The sequence below is a fragment of the Eutrigla gurnardus genome (assembly GCF_963514095.1).
Source record: "Eutrigla gurnardus genome assembly, chromosome: 1".
Classification (NCBI taxonomy): domain Eukaryota; kingdom Metazoa; phylum Chordata; class Actinopteri; order Perciformes; family Triglidae; genus Eutrigla; species Eutrigla gurnardus.
In genome coordinates this window covers 8650823-8663094 of record NC_139915.1, presented here as the reverse complement: position 1 = coordinate 8663094, position 12272 = coordinate 8650823, and the positions used below count along the sequence as shown (strand labels likewise).

Genomic DNA, 12272 nt, shown 5'->3' with positions numbered 1-12272 from the left:
TTTAGCTCTCTCTGCGTAAATCAGTTTGACCTGGGAGGGGAATAATGTTTCAGGCGTCTTTATCAGTGGATACATTAAATAGTGAGCCTCTGGAATGGAAACCATTACGTTTTGGATTAAGCCTTCGCTGCATTGTTGGCGCTTTGACCGGCAGATCACAGGAAAGAAACGCAGAGTGACGAATCGGTTCTGTTCTCGTCCTCGCCGTATCCTTTTCTCCTCCTCTCCCTCGCTCTGCTTTTAGTTTAGAGCCCGTCCGTCTCCAGCCTCCTTCCATTTTCCTCGCCCATCTAACGTGTCGGTTTGCTTCCTTTCCTCTGCTTCAGGGCATCCGACTCTTTATCCAAATCAATCAGCTCCTGTGTGTTATTGTGTGTGTGTGTGTGTGTTTGAGTCTGTGACCTCACTTTGTTCATTCTATTAATCCTCCGAATCTCAACAAAGACAAATCCTCTCATTCACTCTTTCTTCAAATGTAGCTCTCCTTCTCAGATCATATTTCCCACAATACCTTCTTCTAATCTCACTTCTGCTTCTACCTTTGTGTTTTACAGCTCACCTGCTCCCTCGCTTGCTCTCTCCGTATCTCCGACGCCTTCCGTTTTTTCTTTCTGGGTCATCCCTCTCACAGCGATAAGTGCTCATTAGTCGTATTTGTCAATACGCCTAGACTGCTATTAGATCTGTGTATTTTCCCTGTTTACCAAATTGTTACTCAAAATGAGGATCGGTATTTTGCCGTTTGTGAATTTCTTTGCTTCGAGGATTATCAGTCACATATAATACTGTTTATTTCTGAAGGTCTTGAACAGTGGATTTGGTTCCGTTTGATGGCCTTTGTGTGGTGATGTAGAACATTTTATTTAGTTTTTATAAAACGTAAATACGGCACGAAATTATTTGTAATGATTTGTAATGTTAGTCTCTTTATTCATCCAACACTTGTGCAGCCCACAGCAGTGATGCTCACCGCCGCCTCTGTTGCTTGACAGACTTTATATGGCCAAAAGTATGTGGACAGTTTAATGTTTCACTCATGAAACAACCCGATCCAAAACAATGAACATTAAAGTGATAGCCTGCCATTTTTAGCATATTCGCTTTCTTACCAAGAGTGAGCTTGACACAACTCCCATGTTTGCACGGTGAATATGAAGGTATTGCCGGCACCCTGTTGGAGTAGCTGACTGAAACAGAAGGGAAATCAGGCAGCAACATCTGGGTGTGAAAACTGAAGCCAATTCAAAGGTGTCTTGAATAACCAGCAGTTGTATAGAAGTCTATGAGAAGATGACCTGAAACTACTTCTCACTTGATTTATTACCTCAGTAAACGGTGTAAACATGAGTTTATGGTCTCAACCATGAGTTTCAACTCTTTCAATATAGCAAAATAATATGTTAGTAAATTATCATCCCGCTTAGAGTTGGATGGATGATAAAGCAGGGTATGATTTAGGGCGTGCAACCTTGGGATTGACAGGTGATACCACGGTGTATCTTCAGATCATGAAAGCTGGTTCCTGTCTTATTTAGTTGGTTGTACTTAGCTCCACCCTCTTGTGTCACTTCTGGTTGCAAAAAGCCACGATGGCAGTAGCCCAAATGCTGAACTCAAGGCTTAAATACTGCAGTCCACAAACCAATGGGTGACGCCAAGGTGACTACATCAACTTCTGATACATTGGTCATACACCTGCTTTGCTCCCATTCAGCCACCAGAGTGTTGGACAGGTTGAGTACTGATGTTGGGCACGAGGTCAAGTTCTTCCACACCAAACTTGGAAGACATTTCATTATGGACCATGTCTTGTTCACAGAGGAGATGTAATTTTGCAAAAAGGAAGGCACCCTCCCTAAATGTGAACATGTTTATGTGAATATGTGTCTGTTTGTGTCCGTTTCAACAGGACTCCGGGTAACAAACCGGGCAGCAGCCCCAGAGGTCAGACCCCGGACGAGACCGGACGCCGCCACGACGCCAACTCCTCTGTCTCTGACCTGGCCAACTCCGTCACCAGTGACATGCTCATGGTAACGCACGATATCAACACAGTATGTCTGAAGCGCCATGAGACACTTTATTATTGATACACCACTCCCTAACTAACTCACCATGGTCTGTTTTCTGCATTACGGAACTCATCTATATTAAGACGAGTGGTTCTGCTGTCGGCAAAGCCTTTTAAATCATACTAGATGAGACAGCTGAGACTTAAATAGAGCTTCATGATTGTGTGTCCTTAGATGAAAGGCCTCGAGACAAGGAAGTGGATGAGGAATGAAAGGTGTACACACAATAATGTAAAAGATAATATATTACCTTAATTTATTAGTCATTTATCACCATTTTTAACATTGTAATAAACATAGGTTAAAATAAACATAGGTTATAATAGCTTAAATGAACTTTAGCATTACATTCAAGTCTCCTTTTTATTTGTTTATTGATTTATGTTTATTATAGTTTATTCTTGACATCAGCAAACAAGCAATCCCCACTCAAGGTCCACCTACTCACTGTATCTTGTTCTTGATCAGCAGATGTTGCCACGGCTACCTCTTCCCGCCCCCGAGCTCTTCTTGATGTCATATCAATATTGCCAATTTAACTAAGATTTATGTTGATATTCTTTGAGAGCTCCTTCAAAGAACAGTGATTTCAGCGATAACCGCCTCTGAAGCCAAAATGGCTCACCTTTATGGCAGCATTTGGGATTGTGATTAAGTTGGGGTTCAATGATGCACTTCCACTTTCGTACAACTTGGGTCTGTTTCTGCAGTTCTGGCCATCAGTCCTGTCAGTGATAATGTCATAATAATGGCAGCTGTGGCTCAGAGGTAGAGCTAGCCGTCCTCCAATCAGAAGATTGGCGGCTCGAATCCCGGCTCCTCCAGTCTGCATGCCGAAGTGTCCTTGGGCAAGATACTAAACCCCCCAATTGCCCCCGATGCTGCGCCATCGGCGTGTGAATGTGTATGTAGTGAGTTATATCCTGATGTGCAGGCGGCTCCTCTGCCATCAGTGTATGAATGTGTGTGAATGGGTAAAAGTAGTAGTGAAGCACCTTGAGTAGCTAGTTAGCTAGAAAAGCGCTTTATAAATGCAGGTCCATTTACCATTTTACCTCTAAAGTTACATGGCAGCTTCACTAAAAAATAGGCCCGCTGGGGTGAGAAAACAAAGGCATTCAGACCATCATGCGGGTATTAAACCAAACCCCAGGTTACCCCAACGTATTTAGACAAAAACACAAAAACTGCAAACATCTTATAACTATTTACTGAACGACCTTGGTTCAACTTTGCTCTAGTTTGACTGCCAGATCACAGTCGATGAGTGGAATATTTTGTCATATTGTGGAATTGAATCGATGGCCGATGCTCCAAAAGATAAGTTTGATTATACCAGAAGTACACTTTTAAGACATCTTGCATGTTTCCATTTATTTGCCACCTACTGCAAATAATACACTGTGTCGGTTCTGAAGAAGAATGTGAGAGAAGGAAGCCTACACACTTCAGTTCAATTGAGTGAAGTCCTGTGCGAAATGTTTCCTCCTCGCGAGTCTTTCATCGCTCAGAAAGTGCTGTCTCCATCCCACTCAGCTCACCCACCTGTAGAGCACTACAGTTGGATGTTGCCATGCAGCATCCCATCTAGCTGAAACATACAGTAATCATCACCATGCAGCGAGACACTGGGAGGGGAGCGGGGTTTGGTAATTAGCTGTGAAAGAACATGCAGTGCTGTGGGTGCTGCGAGGATATGGTGGGGATGAGCAATGTGTAATTATGTGGGTCTCGTGGTGTGTCTGAGGGATTCACAGCGCTAGTGCTTAATGATAATACTCATTCTGGGCAGTTTTGCCAAAGGCGTCTATATATTACACAACCCTCCTTTCATGCTGAAAATACCCATCCTGCACTTTTGAGCCACTTGTGCCGCTGTTGGAAAAAAAAAGTGGCAGTATATAGAGACTTTATTTCAAAGACTGTATCTGGGAAGGAAAAAAAGGGATAAAGAGTCATGGCATTGAACGTCAGAGTACATATACATCCCAGCGTCTCAGGTGATAGGAGCTGAGAGAGAATGGGTCAGCATCACATGGTCCTTATCAGGATGTACTCTGACATTTTTTGAGATGCTCACAGAGCCGGTGATAGTGTGGTGGGAACGTGTTTTCACCTCTGTGTCGATGCACATCCACACATTTGCAGAGGTTTATATGTGCTTTTTTTTTTGTTCAAAGCATAAGGCTGCCAGTCGTCTCTTCTTTTTCCATTTGGGATTTGTCAACAAATCCCATAAAAAGACCAAAAGCAGCAGTGCGTTAATCTGTCTCTCAATACTTTTTGACTTCTGCAGCCTTCAGTATCTGTGGCACTCGGCACCAAGCCCATTCATTCTTACAGATGACGTTAATCATTACAAGTTGGTATACTATCATTTAAAAAAATAATAATAATTCCCTAAAACAGCAGGGCAATGTAGCTTTAAAGAAATGTTACTCAAACAACGGCGGGTGCATTTCTTGAGGACTATTTTCAGATGCGGATTGATACACATTTTGTGGGCATGTGAGTATTTTCAGCAGCAGGACTCAAAAGAAACTACAGTGCCCATGTTTATGGTTAATGGAGGTACATGTTAGTCAGCGCGACATGTGGCTAATGTTTGTAGTTTTTGGACAACAATGGAGGTCAATGGCATCGAGGAATAAGCTACGTCAAGCTTTTGAAAGACAGAGAATATTTCTTAGCAGGATCATTCATTGTTTATTTTTGTATTTCATCGATTTATCCCTTTCCTTTCAGACTTTGCAGTGTTTTTGTGCTCCGGGAGAATTTGCATCTAGTGCACATGGGATGTTTGGGTTTCAGAAAAAATAAATTAGAGAGGAGAATTTAAGAATTGAATGAGAAGGGAGGACCCTGGGAAAAAAAAAATAGAGAAAGAGAGCCCAACACCGAAAAATGGGGAAAAGCAATTTAGGCCAGCTGTTGGGTGGAGGACTGCATAATGAAAAGTGATCATATTCAGCATGGAGAATGAGGCTGAGCAGCACCATCAGAAATATGTGGGAGAATACAGAATTGGATATTAAATTTCTGGAACTGCTCCTTGAGTGATGCCTCCAGCTCTTCCCTCATCAGATAGCACGTTTTAAAACTGGATTTCTCTCCCTCCCTCCAGGCCACGCCACCATCAGTCAGAGGGTCTGTCTACCCATAGATAATCTGTCTCTCATCTCCACACAGCGATGGACAATTTGAGCCTTTATCGCACAGCAGACAGCAGCCATGTGACAAAACATGCTAGTTCGCTGGTTGGGAGCTGGGTTTTTGGTGTTGAAGTGCAGAATCAGCGCCCCCCTGTGGATTAGAGGGTTTAATCTGTGTGCGGACATACTGGGAATATGGCTGAGATTGACCCAGTAGTCTGATGATAGTGGGGCAAGCCTCATGGGTCTACAGTTCTGGTTAAAACTAATACAGATGAATACATCCACAGTACTAGAAATCTCACCTTCATGAACAACCTTCATGTTTTCGAGCTGTTGATCCAAATTCAACGGCTCAACTCAAGGTTCTGGCGCTTTCGACCGTGTTACACGACCCTCGTTCACATGCTATTGAACTTTCAATGATTCAGAGGAACTCTAGTGCTGTTGAATCACTCCTCATTCACTCATTCACTAATCCTTATTATGTAATAGATACTCAGGGGTTTACTCTACGGTGAGTAGTAAATTGACATTTCAGACACTTTGGGATCATCATCACAGACAGGTGTGTTGTTGCTAAACTGTATTTTTTCATATCAATAACATTACTTTTTGTTATTGTTTGGTCATTTTGGAGTTGGTGATGCTGTCTAACACTATACTGGTGTTATATTGGGACGTTTTTTTTATTATTTTCACCCCGTCATTTAACTGAATCATAGAGGATCATCATTAAACTACTGACAGGAGGGCGTTTCTCCCCGGTTCTACTTCACAATGAAATAATAATTGTCTTCTTAAAGTGAAAACTAATCTGAAGGGAAATATGCTTTGTAAGAAGAGCTTAAAATGTATCTCTGAGTGATGTTCATTGTAAGAAAGAATCCTTTTTTTCCCTCTAAGAATGTAGATGCTCCTGAAAATGTAATTTGCAAATCTTATGAAAAGCACAAATTTGTAATATCTTGTTTCAAAACAGCGTAATGAACCAGTAATAAATCAGTAAATACTACTTCCATTACAATGTAAAAGATAACAACATTTCTCTCCTCTTCCTCCTCTTCTAGTTGTCTCCAGGTTCGGAGGAAGATGACCACGAGGGTCCGGTGTGTGAGAAGCTGGGTCGTGTTCAGTTCAGTGTCGGATACAGCTTTCAGGACTCCACTCTCACCGTCAAAATTCTCAAGGGCCAGGATTTGCCTGCTAAGGACTTTTCCGGCACCTCTGATCCGTTTGTCAAACTCTACCTGCTGCCAGATAAGAAGCACAAACTGGAGACCAAAGTCAAGAGGAAGAATCTGAACCCCCACTGGAATGAGACCTTCCTGTTTGAAGGTTTGATGGATAATACATACATAATACATGAACTTCACAATTCCCTGCACATGGCAGGCACTCTCAGGCTGGTTTCCGTGTGCATCCCTGTGATTCCCTAGCACTGTGTTGTTTCACAGGGTTCCCCTATGACAAGGTGGTCCAGAGGACTCTGTACTTGCAGGTCCTCGACTACGACCGCTTCAGCAGGAATGACCCCATAGGAGAGGTGTCTGTCCCCCTCAACAAACTGGACCTGGCCAACATGCAGACTTTCTGGAAGGAGCTGAAACCGTGCAGCGACGGCAGCGTGAGTAAGATGGAAAAGGGGGAGGGGGGAGGGGGGAGGGAAGCAAGAAGGTAGAGGGAGGAGGGGGGGGGAGGGAGAGGATGGGACAGAATGTAACGGGTGATGTCATTCCTGGCTGCTGTGATGCTCTCAGGGGAAATGTGGCAGCGTGGTGGTGGGAGAGGAGAAAGGAGGGAATATGGAGAGGCTGACAGGTAGATGGAGTGAACGCAGACAGCCGGAGGACGAGACAGAAACACACAGTATGCAACAGAAGGGACACCGTGTGAAAAGAGGATGAAAAAGTAAGCGGCTGGCTGTTCTGGTGTGTGATTTTCTCCAGGGGAGTCGAGGGGATCTGCTGGTGTCTCTGTGCTACAACCCCACGGCCAACACCATCACTGTGAGCATCATCAAAGCCCGCAACCTCAAAGCCATGGACATCGGAGGCACTTCTGGTATAAGATGCTCCTTCATCTCCCGTGTCCTTTTATTGTTGCCCTTCTACAGCATTACTGTTTCAAAATGAAAAATTGTTCCCTCTTAGAATATGATATCAAATCCAGGACAGCCTATAAACTAACACAACGTAAACGGGAGTGAGTTACTGTGAACAATCTGACACATCTCCCTCTCCTCAGACCCTTACGTAAAAGTGTGGCTGATGCACAAGGACAAGCGCGTGGAGAAGAAGAAGACGGTCGTAATGAAGCGCTGCCTGAACCCCGTTTTCAACGAGTCCTTCCCCTTTGACGTGCCTGCCCACGTACTGAGGGAGACCACCATAATTATCACTGTCATGGACAAGGACAGGCTCAGTCGCAATGATGTCATTGGAAAGGTAACTCCTTCCCTCTTCTTCTTCTTCTTCTTCTTCTCCTCTTCCTCTGTGCTCTCCTGACTCGGTGACAGACCATCGGCACCCAATCACTGATTCAGTCTCTACTGACCCCTGCTGGATCACGCAGACCCATCTTCTGCATTGTAAATGAGTCAATGAGTCAATGAGAACAATGGAAAAACACTTCATTTTGAGTGTGAATTTAGATTTCCACCAATAACAAATAAGCATGACATGCAGGCAAATGCTCGTTTATTTAAATACAGATCCTTAAAATGGACATTTTGCTTTTTTGACAAATTGTAGAAAGTGTGTCCAAATTCTGGAGAAAAAAAAAACTGGAACATGCCTCTGATTTTGACATACAGCACATTGTATTTTTGACCATTTGCTGCCTGAACATTTCATTTGTTATTAATCTTCAAATGTTCTGCTTATCTCTGAGCAAAACTCCTATAAATCTGTTGCACACACCAAGAATAACGGAGGCAAATTAACCTGAATGCTGAGGTCACAGTGTTACCAATATACTGTATGTCTGTTGTTGTCTTTTTATTGGTTTGGGTCTGTTGTTTCCTAAGGAACTCTCAGAAAAACAAATGGTGTATTTTGGGGGTAATGTTGGAGAACATTGAATTTAGACAGTAATGGTCAGTTAGTTCGATACTTGCTTTCCAGAAGAATTTCTTTGAAAAAACAGCTCCATTCTTTATATTCATGAAGTATTCATTCATTGATAACATAATCATCCATATAAGTTCAACTGTACAAAGTTCAACTTTGTAGACAAAGTCACGTTTTTGCATGTTGAGGTTCAGTAACTGAAAGAGTCGAGCTCAACAATGAATTGTGATTAATTAATTGGAAGTGTACCAATTTAACACTCTCTGCTTCGGCTATAATTATTGCCAAATGACATTGCTCTTTTCAGGAAACGTCTTCGGCGATGATTAGAAATTTAAACACCCATCAAATAAAGCATCCCCTTAGTCGCTGCTATTCCGTCATCCACATCAATTTGATCGTGTTGCTGATTCAACTCGAATCCCAGGTCTTTGTGTAGACCGACTGATTTATATATTTGAAACCAAACACACACAGTTCTATAAGTATGGATACATACCGGGGAATAGAGCACTAACACAGCTCATGAATGCATGATTTGTGTCTAAAATATTGGATTGACACCGACGCTCAAATCAAACCCTTGTTCCTTCAGACGTTGTAATAATACTCTTTGAGCTGTGTACTGCATGGATGAGCTACTGCCTGTCATTCATAAACATCTCCAGTAATTGCCATCTGAACCACATGTATTATCTGCCCACACACGGCACTAATAATATGTTGCCTATTATAACCACACTCATAAATAACTTGTCAGAGGACAATAAAAGCAGTATTTCCTGCAACGTGTACGGATCTACATGAGAAGGACTTAAAGACTCTGCGTTTGATCTTCATTAGCGGCAGCATTAGCCGTTCTCAGAGTATTTCAGCAGGTGGAATCTCCTCTCGTAACGGCTCCTTTTCTGCCCTGGATTTGAGTTAAATTCTGATTAGAGTGCTTAGTGGTGAAAGCAGGGCTGAAGACTCACGGTGAGAGTTTTGTTTGTCCCTGTATTTTTTAGCGGGCTCTTTACAAACAACATCAATCTTACTTTGTCTCTCTCTTTCTCACAGATTTATCTTTCATGGAAGAGCGGCCCTGCAGAAGTAAAACACTGGAAAGACATGATGGGTCGTCCTCGTAACCCTGTGTCCCAGTGGCATGCTCTCAAGGCCTGAGGGACGCAGCGACCAACCTGGCTGCAGTGTTTGTCCTCTCAGAGTTCAGCATCCGCCCCTCGGCCCCTGCCCTCAGCACACATCCCCCCTACTCCCCAAATGCAGTCCTGGGCTGCAGGCGAAGTGTGTCATCTCTTTGTTCTCAGGCTTCTTTGATATCCTCCGCCCTCAGTCCTTGTGACACCATCCTTAAATTTCACCCTCGTCAAGTTCTGCTTCCCACCTGACCCCCGTCTCATCTCTTTGTCAGAACTTGATGTCTTGTCTTTGATGTCTTCACTCGCTTCCTCCTTGTGACCTCATTTTACAAGATTTCCTTTTTTTTTTTTTACTCTGCAGTCTTTTTTTCCACCTTGTCGACCATTCCCAGTGTTTAACATCAGGGCAGTGCCTCTTGCCAGCCATGAATACAAACTACCAACCAAAAATGGATCAAACTAATATTCCAAACCATCCTCTGTGGCGGCAAAACGCGCTGCGTTCAAACGTGCGCCTGAGTGTGAATGGCAGCAAGCTGTGCGATCCATTTACATGTGGTGTCGCAGCGAGGAATCTTTCACTCTGCTGCTCTTCGTTCAAGTCCTCTTCCATTAGTGTCACTATCCCTCCATACCCTTAAAATGCCTGAAAGATCAGAAAACCCGACACAGGTGATGGAAGGGCGATGGGCTGTATTTCAAATGGAATTGGACTCTTGTCACTCAACTCATGTTTGATCTTTTTCACTCTTTCTCTGGCACCACTGTAATAATTCTCCCTTAGCTGGAACCCTTTGTTGTCTGTGCGTGCTGTGGGTGATGTGCTGTAACCCCAACTGAAGAACTTTAAAAAAAGAAAAAGAAAAAAAAGGATATGAACATTTTTAATGCTGGTCCAATAGGGCAAAGTGTCCCCCTCCCCCAAAAAAACGTTTGTCTTTTTCTTTGAAAAGAAATCCCAATGGACAGGGAAAAAAGAGTCAAGTGCTGAATGTTGTGTGTTCTTTTTTAGTTTTTAAAAGAATTTAGAGAATCAACTTGTTCTTCCAGACACTGAAAATAAGCAAAAAGCCAGCTTCCATAGACGTGCGTGTGCGTGTGCGTGTGTGTGTGTGTGTGTGTGCGTGTGTGTGTGTGTGTGTGTGTGTGTGTGAATAAGGGAGTATTTTGGTCTTGAACAGCTAAATTAATAGAATACTAAGATATCGTTGAAAACAGCCCTTGATAACAATGATGAAAATAAGATGTTGTCAGTATTTGTGGTGTTGAAGTTCGCTGATGGCGTGGGGAGGTCACTGGGGTTAAAGGGTCACTCACCACACTTATAGCGTACCCCTGGAGGCACTAAGCCAGGCAGATCATTTCAGATGTCGTGGGTTTGATTCCCTGAAGTCACTGCAGCCACCAAAAAACAAAGGAGATAAATAGGATTGTATTATAGCGCTTACTGCATTTGAAATGGCTTTTTGAAAAAATCCAACAGCAGCGCCAGCTTGTCTTTGCAGAAAACAATGTTCTGGTTAATCGGATAATCCAGGAACCCCTCGGTGGATGGTTTCCACTGGAGCTGGGAGAAATGGGAGAAAACGAGTGACAGCGACATTTATGCTCAACACCATCCATTATTTGAGCACGGCCTCCATTCCAGGATCTAAATATGAAAACGTGCTGCATGGCTTCATAGCAGTTGTGTGGCAACTGAGTCTCCTCCATCCCTCTCAACCACATTTCACATTTTTTTTGCTCAGCAGATGGAGTTTGCTCGGTTGAGTCCAAGATCACCTGGTGCTGGGAAACAGACTGCTCAACCCCCCGCTTGCACACAGTGGCGATGCACCAATGCGCACCAAACTCAAGACATCAGTGACAGCGCCAAAAAAAAAAAGAAGAAAGCTAGGGATGTACAGCTCTGCTGTAGCTCCTTTTGATGCAAACCAGGAATTGAACAGTCTGTGATTCTTCCACCGTGAGATCTTTGATTCAACTGAGCAAACTCCATCTGCTGAGGAGGAGCGTCAAAGGGAGACAGCTAGAAAGTGGACCTTTAGTTTATTTTGACAATTTATGTATGCAGGCATTACATTTCTTCGGGAGGGAAACAGATGGTAATTTGTTGAAAATTTAGTTGTAGAATTAATAAATAAAATCAAGACGCACTATCCCTGTCAGTCATAATTAGCTGCATTAATCTGTGCATTAAACCTGGAATATGCATCAGAGAACACTATAAACCTTTATTTATTTTGACACAATGAGTCCATGGACGATATTTGACGGGGGGGTTAAACCGAGTACAAGTCAGTCTTCCAGTCGTTTGCTTCACTGCCTGAATGTGACCTCCCCCAAGTCTCACATAGACTTTTATGAAACAAACGAGAGAGGGGAAAACTTCTTTTTACATTCCACTGCTCGTTCTCGTCTACTGGGTGTGTGTATGTGTGTGAGCGTCCGTGTCCGAACTTTAGTTGGTTCGACTGTATCTATTGTGAGTCCCTCTGTGTGTCTATATCTGCACTGAGTTCTATTTTGCCAGTTTAATACAGAACAACATTGTTTACCGTTTTTATTCTGTATGGAACAAATGTACAAAGAAGTATGTTTTTTTTAAAACGTTGTCACTCCTTTAAGAATCACTGCACTTGTTGATGATGCTGGAACAAACCTCTCTTCATAGCAGGGTTATTTTTTCCTCGTGTGTGGTTTACAGGGACCTTTGGTCTGAGGGGGAGGCAAATTTGTTATACATGAGCTGAGAGCAAAGGTCAGGAAAAATGTCACATACAGGTTTTACAACAGATAAAACCTGTTTTCTTTGACCATCATGCAGAATTTTTA

General features: G+C 43.0%; 1 protein-coding gene across 2 annotated transcripts in view; it reads left to right on the top strand.

Moving 5' to 3' along the window:
- syt7b (synaptotagmin VIIb) overlaps positions 1-10326 on the top strand; it is a 90695-nt gene extending 80369 nt beyond the window's left edge. The window contains exons 8-13 of one of the 2 annotated variants that reach the window (XM_084009131.1): positions 1910-2033; positions 6295-6562; positions 6682-6851; positions 7174-7288; positions 7472-7671; positions 9355-10326. In XM_084009131.1, coding sequence (XP_083865257.1) covers positions 1910-2033; positions 6295-6562; positions 6682-6851; positions 7174-7288; positions 7472-7671; positions 9355-9459 — 982 coding nt within the window. In that variant the 3' untranslated portion in view covers positions 9460-10326. The remainder of the gene's footprint in view (positions 1-1909; positions 2034-6294; positions 6563-6681; positions 6852-7173; positions 7289-7471; positions 7672-9354) is intronic. The other variant, XM_084009132.1, reaches the window with a different exon arrangement.
- The last annotated feature ends 1946 nt before the right edge of the window (positions 10327-12272 follow it).